Raw genomic sequence first — 18,362 nt, forward strand, 5'->3', positions numbered from 1 at the left:
TAACAGGGTACACCTCAACCTACTATAGCCAGCTACGCATCCACTGCATATACGCACCCTAACTAATGAGTCTGAGACTCAAGCTCATCTCGTGGTACCATAAATATATATTTAAAATCCATTCATATCCATCCATAGGAAATCCAATAAGTCGTTCAGCTTATTCAGCTGCACAGACTTAAATATAAGGAGAATTATGTTTTTATAATTCGAACCCTTAATCCAAAATAGGTAGGACTGAGTTATTTTGAATCAGTCTGTCCCTAGTATGCCACCGTCCCATACCAGTGCATACAATCCACAAATCCATATAATTGATTGAACAGGTAAAATTGTTCACCAATTAAAATCCATAAGGTAGGAATGAACGTTTTGAGCTAAACCATACCTAGTATGTCACCATCCCATACCGGTGCATACAATCCTCCATATCCATGTAAATTACAACATATAAATAATCAGTAATTTACAGTCCAAAACCAATTATCCATATCATTGCAGAATAGTTTATACAATGCCACAACAATTACAGTTCAAAACCATAATCCAATTAACTGTAGAATAATATATAAGATTCCACAATTAACATCCAACCCATGTAAATTACAACACATAATTAACAGTTTAGCAATTTATAGTTCAAAACCATCCCAAATACTTGCAGGAGACTATTTATAGTTTCAGCAATTTAAATCCAAGAGTTAAACCATGTATTTGCAGGAAACGGTTTAAAAGTTCAACAACTAGCATCCAAAGCATGCGTAGATCAAATCTAATATATCAATGACTCTATCATGCATTACAAATAAGTTTTATAATCATATTATAGTCCAATCAATTCCTAAACTAATCTAGGCAATTTAATTCCTTTCGTCCGATAACAGCGCACTAAGTTGTATGCTCGTATTCTGTTTCATCTTTTAGCACAGAGCCATACACTATGCCACAAGTCCAATTGGTTAATTAAAATACTTCACCGTGCATATAAAATAAGTTTTAATAACTTACTAAATCCCATAACAATTTTTGAAATTTAATTAAGCAATTTATTTCTCTTCCATCCGTTAACAGCATAGAAAATTCCTTAATTTTATACTATTTGTCCCATTGACTTAGGTCAACTTTAATCAACTTAAGGTCTTAATTACACCCAAAATAAATTTCTTAATACCTCTATGTAGACCCAGACCCATCCAAACAGTTCCCATGCTCCAACAATTGCAAACAAATCGTTAAAAAAAAAAAAAAATTCAAAAACCACTATTTGAAAGAGCTTGCTCTACATTCCAAGAGCAGGCACTTTTTAAGCTTGGAGCTGGCTCTATGGACTTTAGAGCTGGCTCAATGAGTGGGGGAGCCGGCTCCCACTTCCATGGAGCCGGCTCTCACCTCCTTTGAGAGCTTCCAGTCCCCGTTTGCTCCGTCCTCGTCCTTCTGCTTCTTCTCCAGCCTATGTCCACCCTTCAGTTGATTTCTAAAACTTATCCTAAGGTCTTATTAATACCAAAATAGACTCCTAATGGTTTTAGAAAAACAATTTGAAATCAAATACAGAGATTTAACTAAGCAATTTACTAGCATGCTTAAAGAGCAAAACTGGAACAGACAAGAACGAATTTATATCAGACCAATTTCTTAGACAACAGATAATGAAATTTGACATATAATAATCATCCAAGATCCATTTAAGACTCAACAAATTCCCTAGAGTCTAAAATTACAACCGGACTAACAAGCTTTTCTAACAAAACTGAAAACAGATATGTACGAATTCTGTAATAGATTCGATTACAACCCAAATAGATTATCAATATAACATACAATTAACATGTAAGTTTTAGTTTATAATTTATTTAACCCTAGAGGCTACCTAGGTGCACAGAACAAAAGCCAAAGGGAAGGAGAAAGTAGAAGAACTTGCATGTAGCTTTGGTCTCAAAACTGTATTGTTGTCTTCCTAATTTCAGACAACCACTGACCACCTTCAAGCCTCCTATGGTTTTGGTTTAATCCACCACAACTCTCCCTTGGCCCTCTCTGTTCTCCTTCTAAGTTTTGTTCTGTTTTTCTCTCGCTCAGTTCTCTCCAAACTCTCTGTATTTTCACTGTGCCGTGAATATGGTTATCAAACCCTAGGGACGTATAAGTTATATATTTATAACTAATTCTAAATCCTAAGTCAATAAAAATCCTAAACGTAAATCCTAATTAATTATGTCGGCAAGCCCATAAAAATACTAAAACCCTAAAAGATAATTCATACACTTAATTTAATTAAACAGTTACGTCCATGCAAGAAAATAATTAATAATACAATTAAAGTAACCATAGCAACCAAAAATAGAATTAATTTAATTCAAATATATTTAATCAAATAAGGCAATTCAAATACAAAACTAACAGTTTAAAATAAATAAACCAATTAAACATTTAAGCAACTAGTCACATAAAAATGCAATAAAGATAATTGAAATTCTAATTTTATCCTTTTTAAAACTAGGGGTATTACATGCTTGTCATGCATGGGTAGCCAAGCTTGAAGATTCTTTTCTTATTCCTTGCTTGCACCTGTATTTTTATGACTACCTATAAGGTGAGGGACTGAAGAACCTTCCACAAGTATTTATTTATTTATTTTTTTAAGCTTTTGACTTTCTAGGATCACGCGGGGAGGAGTATGGTATTTCTTTACCTGATGACCTTAGTAAGTCTTGGTAAGGAATGAAACCATGAATAAGCACCCGATCTTCTATTTTTTTATTTTTTTTTATTTTTTTTTTTTTGTGTGTGCAACAATTTTGCTTCTATTTCCATTTGTTTGAGGCATGATCACAGGTCTAATATCCTTCTTGATCAAGACATAGTACACTTGCCAATCTTACTCTTTCCCTTTATTTTTTTATTTTTTATTTATTTTTTAATCTTTCCCCCAATTAAGAGAGAAATACCAGGTATCATAGATTCTATTTATGGCAGCAAAATCCTTTCGATCATTGGAATTAATAAAGCTTTGATATTGATAGACCCTCCAATGAAAAGTTGGTAACAAACTTTGCCCCATGAAATGACAAAGAAGGTTAAATTGGCCAGCCACATACATTTTTTTTTTTTTTTTTTTCCTTTTCAAGTTGTAGAGATTCATTCTACCACAACTTGATTCCTTCATTTTCCTTTCTTACCTGAATTTCAAAGAAACCAAAGCAACCAGCCCATATTTTCCTTCCATAATTTGCTCTTGACCTTCTTTTTTATTATCATTAGTCCTTTTCTTTTTCTGGTATTATCTTGGCATGGAAACTTAGTGCACAAAATCTTCACCCTTCCAAATTTGATATAAATTATTTTGCCCCTTTCTTTTTACCATCTTTATGTTGGGATTTATATGCCCTGGCATAACAAATTCCTATTTGGATTAAAGTGACATATGTTCTTGACGTTTCTGAAATATTTACGCTTGATACAATTGGTGAATTCAATGTATTATGTTTCGATTCATTATAGAATTGATAGTGTCCATTTGATTATAAGAGATATTTATATATATGTATGTGATGGCGATCAATACATGAATATAAATAGTCATCATAAATTGTTCATAGTTAGTAATTATGGATGGACTTATAATTAATTAAGACTTAAACTGAATCCGCGTTAGGTTAAGATATATTGCGAAAGCCGTCGTATGCAATTGCTCCCTATCACCGTCATGGCATTTGACTCTTAAGTATGAGAGAAGTATAGACTCTTTTATTAATTAGTAGTTACTTTAATTTGTTCAGCGGAATCTTCGGAATCCTTAGACCCACACTTTGGATAGTTATGTAATTAATAGTTAGAGGGTTATATTTTCAATATTTGCATCATTACTACTTATATTTATTTTGTATTGATTATGGTTGATCACAAAGTAAATTTGAAGGCATTCGTGTGTTTTTAGACAAAATGATTTATTATATATTTATTTATCTAAATTATTATTTTTGTCAAACAAATGTTCTATTATGATCAAGCCGGAAATAATCGAAGGTACCAAAATAAATATATTAATTAAGTAGTCGGATTGATGACTTTATTTATCCGATAACTAATTATGCATAGAGGGGTCAAAGTATAATATTGACTTAGAGGTTATTTATTATTTAATTGGAATTCAATTAATTTCTTTTAGTGGAGTAGAAATTAATTAATGGATTAATTTAATTGGGTCCATGGGCCGGGCCGATTATTAATTCATTGTAAACAATAAAATAATAAGCCCAAAGGATTCTCACTTATAGCCCAACTTCATATTGGAATCCTATTAGATTTATTGAGAAGGATTGAGAAGGATTTATTGTTTCATTTTCCTTATCTTTATGTTGCCTATATATACATGGTCTATGTATATTTTTAGGGAGTGATTTTTAGTAGAAAGAAAAAGGAATACATTTTCTCTCTCTAAAAAATTAGGGTTAATGTTTTCATCTAATGGAGGCTCCCACAAGCCTAGTTTTCTAAGGTCATTCATAGAGGCTTATGAGTGATTCCTAAAGGCAAAACAATTATCAAGAAGATGGAGATCTAAGGAGAAGACATCTTGCTAAAGGATATACAATAAGTGAGAACATTCACTTTAGAGGAAAGATTTAAAGGTTTGCTTAGATCTTTGAATTACCAGCACTTTTTAAGGCTTTTACCAGCGCTTTTGAGCACTAGTCAAAACCAAAACTGTTGTAGTGAACATTGCCACCATATTGTGAATTGATTATTTTAGCAATCATGTCTTGAAGTTGTTGGATGGACAATGAAGCAATAGAGGGTGCAAGATTAGTTTGGTTTGCCCCTTGCTCGGATGTGGATGTATGATGAGCCTTGTCTGCCACTATTCCCTCTGGTGTGAAACTAGGAGGGTGCAAGAGTCCTTGACTTGACTCACCAATTCTTTGAGCTTCAAGCTTGTTTGTGAGAGAAGCAATTTGTAAGTCTTTTTCCTCAGCAGTCTTGGTGAGCTTCTCAATGGCACAAGCCATAGTTGCAAGTTGTTCCTCAAGTGTGGTGGTGGTGGTCACCATAGCCAGCATGAAGATTGAACTAGACGATGTCTTTGGACTAGGGTAGTCGACATCCCTCGAACGTATAACAAATGAACCTTTTAAAAAGTTCTTTGAAACTTTAGAAACTTCCTTCATGGCACCAAGGGAATCCAAAGAAGCATACTTGTGAGTCTCGATATTTCCTTATCGTGGTGAATATTTTGGGGAAGTCTATGCTTGTAGATTTCCTTTTGAAATGGAGCTCCTTGGCAATGCTATTACGGAGATGACGCCATTAGGTTTTCTTGCCCCCAAGGAGTCTTTGGCGGTTTTGGTCTGAGGTTTAGCAAGCTTTGTTTCTTGGAGACCTGCCATCATTCTACTACGGGTTGTCTTGTAGAGGTGCTACTATCATTTGATGGAGTAACCTTCATGGTAAGAGCTTTGTTGGTGGTTGAAACGATGACATTTTTGCAAACATTCTTTGAGCCTTGAGTGAGTTGAATCTTCTTAGAGGCCATTGATGAAAGCAAGAAAAATTGTTGATGATTAAGGAGATAGAGATGAAAGGCAGAGAGGTCCCACCGAGCGTGCCAAAAATTTGTACACACAAATTTTGTATCTGTAAATAAAGAACAAAATATAGAACAAATATCAATTTTATTAATTTGAAAAATTCGGGTACAATCCTCTATGGTCGATTCTATTACAACATAGAATCTTCCTCTGATTAAATCTCCTTGGAAAGTTAGTGCAAGGGCTTTAGAAGTTTGATGTTGAACTAGTGGTTGAATGTTCTTTAAATCTTCAAGATTGAAGAAAACTTGATTGGACTTTCTATCGAGGGCCGATGAAGCTTGATCTCGAACAGTGGATTTGAAGGTCTTCGAAGGAGAACGACACTTGCGAGCTTGTTGTTCTTCTGAATCTTTGAATGGCTTCAATGAAGAACGGCACTTGTGTGGCTTTGTTGTTCTTCGTCTTCAAAATCTTCAAATGTTGAAGGGCTTCAATGATCGAAGAATAGCACTTGTGTGGCATCCTTTGTTGTTCTTCGTCTATAGAGACTGCAAAGATTCGGCAGGGATTTGGTCTTCTCTTCTTCTTTCTTCGTCTCTCTATATCTGTCTGTGCATCTGTCTCTATATCTCCTTTTCTCTTGTAAGGTGGCCTTGTATTTATAGGCCAAAGAGTGGGTCGTCTAATTTGGAGACTCCCCAATTGTGCGATTTTTCCATAAATAAGGGATTTGTTTCATTTTATATTGAAATCAAATAAGGGATTTGTTTCCTTTAATATTGAAATCAAATAAATGATTTGTTCCCTTTTTTATGGAAATTAATTCAAATTCAAATTTGAATTAATTTGAATTTAACCGCACTTTTCTTTAAAGGTATATGCCTTCATGATTTTGACACGTGTTCATTGTTGGGACTCGCGATCATGAAATTTAATTAATCAGGAATGTTTTGACTTCTTGACCAATCGGACGGCTATTCGGCCACCAAAAAATTTTAGTGTCTATAGTAGGTTAAAGAACTCTTTTGACAAAGTCAAAGGGTATTTAAGTTAATTTAAATGGTGTCAGAGCTTTGCATGTGACGCTTGTGGTGTAAGTGAAAAATGGAACAAACATTTGCAGTATGAGTGATAGTAATTTTTGAAAGTTGTTTTAGTGTAATATTTTGCCAAATCTGAGGGGGTGTCAGTGAAATTAACCTCTGAATTCACAAAATTTTATTTTATTTTATGCATATAATTTTTAAATATTTATAAAATACTCCTATAAAATTTATAAATTCTCCCCTATAAAATTATCTGTTAATATTATCTATTTCTAAAAACATCTTCAATTATTTATTCCTTTTCTTTCTTATTCTTCAAATTTCTTTTTGTTATCTTCAAAAATTTTTACATTCTCTTTTTACAATTAAAACCTATTTTTTCCTTCAAAATTCTTTCATAATTTTTTCTTTTTATTTCATTTTCTTCTTAAAAATTTCTTTTTTCTTGCACTCTTGCAAAATTTATGTGCAATAACCTTCTTTTTTCTCACTCCATTTTATGGTATTAAGTTTGCAATCTAAAATAAAGTTTGCAATCTAAAATAAATAACTAAGGGAATATCTCTAGGCAAGAAAGTGGAATGCATGCACACGTAACAACCGTAGGATGAATAACTGAGGGAAAGGAAGGGGAATGCAAGTAGTGGTTACAACCATTGATAGGATAATTGAGGGAATCTTATGACAGGTGGCGTCTATTGAATGGATTCGTTTTGAATCCACGTTCTCAAAACTTCAATTTGCGTATTTTTGCCGAATTCACATGGTGATGGCAAAATGATCCCCTTTACACAAATTATATGACTTAGGTGCAAACAAGTATACTTACAAATTAAAAGTTAATTTGATGATACAACTAATTGGTTAAGGGAAAAAAAATATTTCATAAATAATCATTATTTTGCGGGAAAAAAAAAATCACTTTTCATAAATAAATGTGAAAAAGGAGTAGGCTAAGCTGCTGTTTTATAAAACTAATAATTTATGAACTAAATTTTAACTCTAAAATTTCAAGTGCCATATATGAATTATAGTTAGGACTAAAAAGTAAATATCAAAAATTTTACAAACTAAATTTTAACACTAAAATTATTTCAAGTGGAAATTATGAATGATTGAGAACTGATTATTTTTTTAAAGAAACACCTAACTATTATCTCCTTAGTATTTATTTTCCATCTCAACAATGAAATGAGAGAGAGAGAGAGAGTGACCGTATGATCGGTTCATTTTCCTTCCCAATGCTGAAATGTAAGTCTTTCCTTTCCTGGCATGGGAAGATGAATGTGTTGAGTTCAATTCCATTCTTGAACTCAAATTGACACGTGGCATCAAGCCCTAGCACGTGTCAACAGAAAATTAGTCTTAGGGACACCCAAAATAATAATAATAATTGTAATAATAATATTAAAAAAAAAATGGTGGACTAACAAAGTGGAAGTGACTTGGTTAAAAATTTTAAACTACCTGTAATTCTGGAAGTTGGCTAGAAGGTCACACACAATAACAGATTGTCTTATTCTTTCCTAGGTTTGTTATACAATTCAAACTCAAAGTCTATGGACTAATTATATGAACTCTATCGTGGTCTATGCCCTAACAAAACCTCGGTCATAAGTTTGCCCCGTAAATGACGGAGAGAAACAAAGTCTGTACTCCAAATGACAATTTCTCTGTAAATTCGTACTTCTCTTTGATTAAATAATTCGTTAAACATAAAGTCTTGTATTATTAAGTTGCCTTGTTTGACCAAAAATCCTATTATTCGTCCCCAAGTTGTCTTCTACTAAAGTACAAGTGAAGTCCTTAAGTTCTCTCCTTCCATGGAACTGCCAAAATTGTGTTAAAAGGGTTACGCGCTGAGTCACATGAAATAGGTGTAAGAGTGAGAACGAATTCGATAGCGGGAGTATGAGAACGACAAAATTAAATCATAAGTAGTGAGAATTTGAACGAAAATACGCTCGGAACGTAAGAGTGACACCAATTGAAAAGAATTGTGTAACTTAGATTGTGCAACATGTGTTTGATGCAAGTGTTATTTGTTAATTAAAATTACTGAAAAACGAAAAACTTGTGATTGTATTTGCGTTTATCAGTTTGTTTCTTTAATTTTTGTTTTTGATTTAGTTTAATGATGCCTTAAACTTGATTTAGATAATCAATTAAATTGAAATTGGAAACATAATTTTAAAATTGATTCTTAATAATGAAGATTATATGATTGTTATTTTCATTTAAAATGGGAAACAAAACTTAAGCCATAGATTAAATAAATAAATAAGGAGGGAAAGTCTTAAGTTATGTTTGGCCGCATGAAATTGAAGTTTTGAAATTGAAAAAAACAACTAACAAAATTAAATTAAAATTTTATTTAATTCCAATTTCAAAGTTTCAATTTTATACAGCGGCTTTCGAATTTTCAACCCGAGGGTCAAATTTTCAATTATGCACATAGCATGTCTTTAACCTTGTAAGAGACCTGTCATTCATCAAAGGGATGGGGTTTACTGTCAAGATCATTAACTCTGAGTTATCGCCATCAAATGGTTAATATATGTACCAAATTTTCCATGACTTCTGCATGATCAAACAAGGCAGAGCTCAATTTCCATTTGGCATTGAGAAATGAAAGCAGCCAAAATATAAGACTTAACTGCACAATTATGTGGCTTAATTGGTATCTATTTCTAAACTGAAGTTCATAGAAAAGTTCTAAGCAAAGGTCATTTGTGGGTTCCAAATGCAGCTTCACTAACGTCTGAAAGTAGGGACACATTGTTTTCACACACATCACACAGTGTCGACACATTGTTTTCACACAGATCACACGGTGTCAATTGAACAAGTATATATAGCCCTCTCCACTTCTTCTTTCACCAGAAACTAAACCAAGCACAAAAACCTTTCACCCATTTCAGCTTCTTTCCCATTACCTTCTTTCTGTACAGCTGTGACCATGGCTTTCTGTAAAACCCTAGCAATCTTAGTTCTTGCACTTGCCTTCTGTGTGCAAACCACTCTGGGTGAGTGAAAGTTCTTCTGTAATTACTAATAAATTGTATATTATCGCACATATCGCACACACAAACACCTAGTAATTACACAACTCATTCTGGCCCATACCTCTTGCTCTGCTAGCTTGTCTTACCATTTACTTATCTTGCAATCATTTTTCTTAACGTTCCAATGTCATATTATCAAAAATTAGGAAACAACCCATTTCAATTTGATTCAAATATATATATATATATATATATATATATATATACATATATTTACTTTGACAAAAACACACACATCCATGCACTTTGTTGTCCCTATAGGGACTTAAATCATCGACCTTCTACTTTAACAGTTTAAATTATTAAAGTTATACATTCTGCAACAGTTTTAAATATTTTAGATTAGATGGTTGTTAACATGTGTTTTTAATCTCGGTATGTAGGTGAAATGGCATGCGAGAATCTGAACAAGGACTCGTGTGCATTCGCGGTATCATCTTCTGGCAAGCGTTGCGTGCTTGAGAAGCATGTGCGCAGAAGCGGGGAAGAAGCATACACATGCCGTACATCTGAGATCGTGGCTGATAAGTTGAAGGACTGGATTGAATCGGACCAGTGCATTGAAGCTTGTGGGCTTGAAAGGAATGTGCTCGGAATCTCATCCGACTCTCTTTTGGAGTCTCACTTTGCCAAAAAGCTTTGCTCGCCTCGGTGCTACGATAGCTGCCCCAACATTGTTGATCTCTACTTCAATCTTGCTGCTGCTGAAGGTATTACTCACACATACTTTGTTAAATAAGAAAAAGTGATGTATAACTCTCTAAACCAAAATGTTATCCTACTAATACACTGTATTGCATAACTTTCACTTGACTATACCCTTTTTCAAGAGAACCAAAAAAATATATATATATATTGTAAAAGACAGTTCTCAAAAATAAGCCTTTTTTTGAACTATATCCTTTTCTGAAAACTACAATCAAACAAGTTTCTGTATTCTGTTTCTTGTTTTTCAGTTTTTTGAAAGCTCTACTTAACCTATATATATATATATATATATATAAATATAACATACATGGGAGTTTAAAACTTATTCAACATATATACTTGCATGCTTATAAATAATCATATAAAAGTTTACATTTAACATATGTTCCCTGTCAGGTGTATTTCTTCCTAAATTTTGTGAAGCACAAGGAGCAAATGCACGTCGTGAAATGACTGAGATCAAAAGCTCTGGATTCGTCGCCCCTGGACCTAAATCAGGAGGGGTGCTGCCTGCAAAGTTGATTGTTGCGCCTGCAATGGCTCCTTATTGATTTTCATAATAGATTTTATACTCATTAGGGTTTATTTCACTATAGCTGTGTGCATTAAGGCCATTAGAGCGTGTTACATATATATATATATATATTGTTTCCACCCGTAGAAGAATCAATAAGGTGGTGTTTGGTAGTTAGTAATTGGGATTTATGATCTGTTGCTTGTAAGCTGTTGTATATGCAGCAAACATAGTCACTCTAGTGCATATGGTTGCATTGAGAGTTTGAGAAATGAAATAAAATTAACGTTCAGTTTGTGTTTATAGTGATGCATGTTTTATTTGTTGCAATATTCGGAAATGTTGTGAAACAATTTTGTGGGATTTCTCTTAGTGAAGAAGGAGAATTGAACTTAATTTTACACTCGAGATTTACAAATTTGTCATTTTATTAATTCTTGATTAAATTGGGTACCAGTAACGTTCGGATGACTCTGGACGAGATAATAAAAAATTTGAGGATACAAATTTCTTAGAAGAGATTTGAATACATATATATATATATATTTGTTGTTTGAGCAATAACAAAAAGAATTCTTAATGTCTACCAATATATCCATAACACAAAAGTGCTGCTATTTGGTATAAAATCTGGACCGATAGGAGTGTCCTTTTGTACCAAATTTATTTACAATTTTTTTTTTTTTTTTTACATCTTGTCTAGCCATTCAAATTCTACTAATTATTTAGAGTGGTAGTGTAGTGTGACATGGAGGTCAGTGGTGGGATGAGGGCTTGATGCAAAATTGTTTTCTCCATGAGATAAAAATTCTGGATTAACCGGATATTTTTGAAGAAAAAAATAATTGATGGAAAAAACAGACTTTGTATCAAGCCCTCAACCCACTACATGGTGTGAGTATGGTGTGTGTTAAGCAAGAGAATCACGCCGGCCTATTTATAATAGGCTAGGATTATAGTAGTGCACATTCTACGCATTTTTAGAATATTATCGAGACTTAAAGAAAGGAATTTAGGTTTCTAGATATTTTTATAATAGGCTAGGATTATAGTAGTGCAAATTCTATGCATTTTCAGAATATTATAGAGACTTGAGAAGGGAATTTAGGTTTCTAGATATTTTTAGATGGAACAATATATATTAGATGGGTATTTTTGAAGGGTAAAAAAAATATATGAAACCTTCTGCATGGTGTTTTGTCCTCTAGAAGGTTGATGAAGTTCTAATGAGAGTCTGGTTACATCAATTTGACTATGAAACCTTCTAACGGGTTCCAAGTCCACACGAATTTTCTCTCTCTGATACTATTATTGAAGGAAGATCGATGGTTGGGATCCAAAGCTGGCCGACGAAACAATGAAGACAAAATCCGATTGGAGATTTATGGGTCAACAATCGAACTGGCATAGATTTATTTGACTCTGAAAATACCTAGATATTAGACTTAATTTATTACCTAATTGGGTTATATATATATTTATGTATGTTTGTATATATATCTACACATATGTATATCCTACATGTATATACATACGAGATCGAGCGTGTAAAAAAATATATATATACCTAGTTGAGTTTAAGTTTCGCCTAGCCCTAATCCAAACACCTCGGAACAATTAGGGCGGCTAGAGCCTCAGCCCAAGCTAATAGGAAGACTCCTAAAATTAATATTTTCTTAAATTTTTAGAGTTCTTACAAATTTAACTTCCTTGTACAATTAAGGCCCCTTAAAGTATTATTTAATTCCTTATATACCTAGTTGAGTTTAAGTTTCGCCTAGCCCTAATCCAAACACCTCGGAACAATTAGGGCGGCTAGAGCCTCAGCCCAAGCTAATAGGAAGACTCCTAAAATTAATATTTTCTTAAATTTTTAGAGTTCTTACAAATTTAACTTCCTTGTACAATTAAGGCCCCTTAAAGTATTATTTAATTCCTTACTTAGACGTGCTAAATTTTTTACTTTCTTATAATATTAAGCCCCTAAAATTATTATATTCTTATATTATTACACTTTCTAAATACCCCAACTAATTGGAGAGACTAAGTGGTGGAGGGAAAATTTTAATTCATTCTAAAAACTTCCATTCATTCATTCTACCACTATTCAATTTACTAGAACCCTTGAATTATATTATTATTATTATTATTATTATTAGTATTATTATTATTATTATTATTTTTGCTTTATCTAATCAATAATTGTGAGAATTAATAAAACATTCTATCTTCCCTATTAGCATTTATCTTCTTCGTATAACTGCAATAAATGAACAACTAAGTCATCTAAAAAACTAAAATAATTATAAAAAAACTATACAATAATAAAATATATATATTATTAACTTTATTTTTAATGATAATCAAATATGTGAGCCTCCCCATATTATTAACCATGATCAACATATTAAGAAGAGGCCACTTTAAAAATTTTCTCCTAAAATCTCAAATTATCTTGAGCAGGGAACAACTTAAAGCTCAATATGATTTGATTAAGTTCATTTGCAAAAATAAACAAGATTAAGACTGATGTCTAGGTGGTAAAATAAAAAATAAAAAAATTGATGTCTAGGAAATGTGTTCAAATAAACATCGAGTCAAATATCAACAAACAAATAAACACCGAGTCAAATATCAACAACCATTGTTTTTAATGAATAAATGTATATTACCAAGAACTTTGTGGTCTAGTGGTATCTTATTTACGTTTTAGAATAGGATCTTATAATCTAGTAATATTTTTTCTACCTCTTAGAAGAATGGATGTTAAGAGTTCAAGTCGTAGATGAGCAAAATGAATTTGTGTTCCTTGCCAATGCTAAAATAAATAAATAATTTGTATATTGAATTAAAAGAAGATTGCAAAGGCTACATTTGGGCCAAGAGAAAGGGGCTGAAGAGCCGGCCATAGAAGAAATAAATAATGTTTTCGTGTTTACCGTACTCTTCTTTAAAGACTTTCAGAAATAGTCGTAGTGTGTGTGTCTGTGTTTTTGGAATTAGAGAAACAAGTTTTTTATTTTTATTTTTTTAATTATAAAATAAAAAATAAAAGACATTTTTTTCTAATACAATCACATCAAAATAAAAGACATTTTGTGGGTACGGTTTTACTATAATTACTTAGAAATTTAATCACTTTAATGGACGAATTTCACCATTCTAATGGTGAAATGGTGAAATTTCACAAAGAAAAATAGTGAAATTGATTGTTTAAATTAATGAAGTTTAACCACGTCATTTCAATAAATGAGTGATGTAAAGCTTTTGTGGATAATTGGATTTGCACCACGAAGTACTCAATACAGGATAGGCAATTTTATATGAAATTTACGTGTCAAATCAACAATTGACGTAGTCAATTAAAGGTTAATGATGTACTTAACTAGGTCAATGGCTCAACTTGATATTATCCAATTTTGGTTGACATTGGTTTAAAATTTTAAAGGATATGCCTCCCACAAATAACAACAATAGCTACAAATTTCGTTCATGGCTGATATTGAGATCGAATCCATATCGAATATGACATAAAAAATAATTTGTCAAAATTAATGGATAATTATTTTTGTTAGGTTTTAATTTTTTTTTTCTTTCATAAATATTTTACGACAATAAAACACCAAAAATATATATATATATATATATATATATATATATATATATATATATATATATATATTACATCCAAGCAAAAGAGCCTTAATTTTGAATGGAAAGTTTGATTAGGATAATTAAATCATATTTAGTCAATTTTTCTTTATCTTGTTAAACAAATGACTTTTTTCTCCTAAATTTCTCATTTTTTTTTCTAATTTCTCAATTTTTTTTTTTTTTTTTTTTTTTTCTAATGCTTTATTACATTATCACATTCTTAAAGTAATGATGGAATGTTCCATTTTACATCGAAAAAATGCAAAACAAATATTTCATGATCATGTTTTATATTGTTTTAGCATTTGAATAATGATAAGTAGTCTAATTTTTGATATATCTAATTGATATCATCATGATGTTATTAAATATGATAATATCATCATTATATCATCTCTTTTTTCATATAAATTTAGTCGTGTCGGATTCCTATCATTATTTTTTAGCATTTTGATTATTTTACCTTTCGGATTTTGAAGAGCCATTAGAGTTTATTTGACCTCAATGAAAGGCTAAATATGTTTTATTGTTGTGTGGAAATTCTATTCAGAAAGAACAACGTCCATTCCTATTTTTAGCATTTTGATTATTTTACCTTTCGGATTTTGAAGAGCCATTATGCTACGTTTGGTGTGCAGAAATGGAATAGAATGGAATGCTCATTCCAACCATTCGTTTGTTTGGTGTGCAAGAATGGAATGGAATGACCATTCCAATGGATTGAAAATCCATTCCACGAAATGAAAATCCATTCTATTATTAAACCTATGGAATGGCCATTCCATTCCATAGTAAGATTAAAGTTTTTTGTAATATTCCCAATAAACCCTTCATCATATTCGAATAAGGCAAAAATATTTCGCATAGACCGAAAATCTTTCACATTCTATTTTTCACATTTCTCGAGATTCTTTATTAGACGTGGTAAAGGTCTTTCACCTTCCCCCTCTTCCGAATATACATAGAGCTGCCGATAAAAAGTTGCAGAACCTTCAACCAAATTGCAGGTATTAATCTCAATATATATATATTTTTGATAAGTATGTATTAATCTATTTATCTTCTGAGTATATCACTTTTTTATTTTTATTTTTTTATTTAATTTTTGTATATTTGTGTTGAATCGTTTGTGTGATTTCTCCATCTTTCTCTCTTTAAACATTTACGTATGAAGCAACGATTACATAAAATAAAAATTAATAATCACATAAAATAAAAAAATAGTTTGGCCTATTGACCTACAACTTCAGTGCTCTAGTGGTTGATCTTTGTGACGGTAGAGAGGTTTATCAGCAAAATTCATTAAATTGATTCCTTTCCAGAAGAGAGGCGTGTGATTGCTCTCTCTGCTTTGGGAAAGACAACCGACAAGCTTTTACTGGTATTGGCCTATATTTTATTTTTGACTTTTCAATTGATCTGTTACATGATTATATCCTTGCATGGTAATTTTTTTTTACTGGTTATAAAGAATATATATGTATTCTTTATTCATTCCTTCCAACAAGTTCTTGTAGGTTATTGATGCTATTGATAATTACTGATCTGCAAAGATTTGAAAAGTTTGTCACTATGACATCTATGTGTTTGTTTTCAAGTATTTGTCTGGCAGTTTGGCCTCTTTCCATGTGGCAAATGCAGCATCTCGAACCTAGGATATGTTGCAAATGGAGTGGTTTCTTTTTAGTTTATGTTTGACTTTAAAATTATACAAATTTGACAAAATCATCATTCAATTTCTATGTGGAATAAGATACTGTATAGGCAATTTGGCCTTCGTTGACAATGTTTGGAGTAAGAATTGCTTATTTGATTGACATAGAGAATAATTCTTCTGAAAATTTGTTGCTATCACATACTGTTTATCTTTGTGCTCCCATAATATACACACACACACACACACACACACACACGCACACGCACGTACTATCAAATAAATAAATTTTAGTAGTGCCTTAGAGCTTTTACTATTTAGAACTTGCAGCCTCTGTTAAATTTTAGTTTTACTTGTTGAATAATTTGCTTTTTATTCTTATTTTTTGATCTATATTTAAGGTTTATAATATTGCATCTCATAATTAAGTTTAAATTTATGCAGTTATGGCTCGTCTAAGTTTAAGGACGAGGAAGATGATAAGGAAAAAGAAATTAGCAACAATTAATGTATTTAGATTAAATATATTGTATGTGGTGAATTGGTGGTTTCATCTAATGTGCTGCTTATTAGACTTCTATAATCAAAGGCGATCGTTAAACTCGAGATATGTCATCAACTTTTACTCAAATAGAGAAATTCTATACAAATTAGTTTATGCAAGTGATGTGACTTGCATAGAACAACTTAGGATGAATAGGCAAACGTTTACCAAATTGTGCTCCATGCTTAAAAGTATAGGTGGGTTAAAAGATAACCAAAATATGTTGATAGATGAACAAGTAGCAATGTTTATTCACATTCTTGCACATCATGTCAAGAATCGGGTTATTAAATTTCGATTTCAGCGGTCAGGAGAAACTATCAGTATGCACTTTCAAGATGTGTTGAATGCTCTCATGCGTCTTGAAGAACTCTTACTTAAAAAACTAGAGCCGGTTCTTGTTAACTTAACTGATGAGAGGTGGAAATGGTTTAAGGTAATTAATCTTTATTTTTATTTTTTTGAAAGAATATATCATTTATTTATTAATAACCATAATGACTTATTTTTTCTAAAAAAAAATTAGAATTGCCTTGGAGCTTTAGATGGGACACACATCAAGGTAAGGGTACCTATAAAAGATAAGCCTAGATATAGAACACGCAAAGGTGAAATTGCTACAAATATGTTAGGAGTGTGTTCACAAGACATGCAATTTATCTACATATTACCTGGGTGGGAAGGGTCAACTGCTGATAGTAGAGTGCTTCGAGAAGCAATGGACAAGAGAAATGGATTTAAAGTTCCTTAAGGTAAGACTTTTTCTATTAAAAAAAATAATATTTACACTTCAACTAAATTTTAAATAGAATTTCCAATTAGTACACTTATACTTGTCACAAATATAGGTTACTACTATCTTGTTGATGCTGGGTACACAAATTGTCAAGGATTTCTTGCACCATATAGAGGACAAAGATATCATTTAAATGATTGGAGGGATGGACACCAACCTACTAATCCTCGAGAATTTTACAACATGAAGCATTCTTTGGCAAGAAATGTGATAGAGAGATGCTGTGGACTACTTAAGATGCGTTGGGCAATTATGAGAAGTCCTTCTTTTTATTCGACTACAACACAGACTCGAATCATTTTAGCATGATGTCTATTGCATAATCTTATAAGGCAAGAGATGTCTATAGACCCATTAGAGGAAAGTTTGGAAGAACAAGAACATACTCTGAATGAAGTACATGGTGATTCAATTACAACAATCGAAACATCAAATGAGTGGAGTGCATGGAGAGGTAATTTAGCAACCAGCATGTTCAATGAATGGATGGCAGCTAGATAAGGGAGATGATAATTTTTCATATCAGTTTATGTTCTTTTTAAATTTATGTTTAATGAATGGATGGAAAATAGACAAGGGATCCAGATAATTTTTTTGAGAAACGTTCTTATTTTTTAAGAATTATTTTTTAATGTGACATGTTACTTTTTATGCATAGGTTATTATCTATAATCAGTTATTAATTAATTTTTATATGTCTTGGTTGATATATTGGTGAAGTTTTTCTCTTTCAAATTTACATGTGTGAATGCATTTATTAGTTGTGAAAATTATATGTTATATATATCTTGTACATGTTAGGATGGAGTTTACACAAGATCAAATAAGAGGAGCAGGTAAAAATAAACGG

At 31.8% G+C, this 18,362-nt stretch overlaps 1 protein-coding gene across 1 annotated transcript; it reads left to right on the forward strand.

Moving 5' to 3' along the window:
• The first annotated feature begins 9,300 nt into the window (after window positions 1-9,300).
• On the forward strand, window positions 9,301-11,167 carry LOC132268116 (uncharacterized). The gene is made up of 3 exons (XM_059768853.1): window positions 9,301-9,603; window positions 10,026-10,352; window positions 10,747-11,167. The coding sequence occupies exons 1-3, from the start codon at window positions 9,537-9,539 to the stop codon at window positions 10,899-10,901; spliced, it is 549 nt and encodes a 182-aa protein (XP_059624836.1). The 5' UTR covers window positions 9,301-9,536; the 3' UTR covers window positions 10,902-11,167.
• Window positions 11,168-18,362: the final 7,195 nt, after the last annotated feature.

This window comes from Cornus florida, unplaced genomic scaffold (assembly GCF_030987335.1).
Source record: "Cornus florida cultivar Cherokee Brave unplaced genomic scaffold, ASM3098733v1 CherokeeBrave_3.0.0_Hap2_Chr08, whole genome shotgun sequence".
Lineage (NCBI taxonomy): Eukaryota > Viridiplantae > Streptophyta > Magnoliopsida > Cornales > Cornaceae > Cornus > Cornus florida.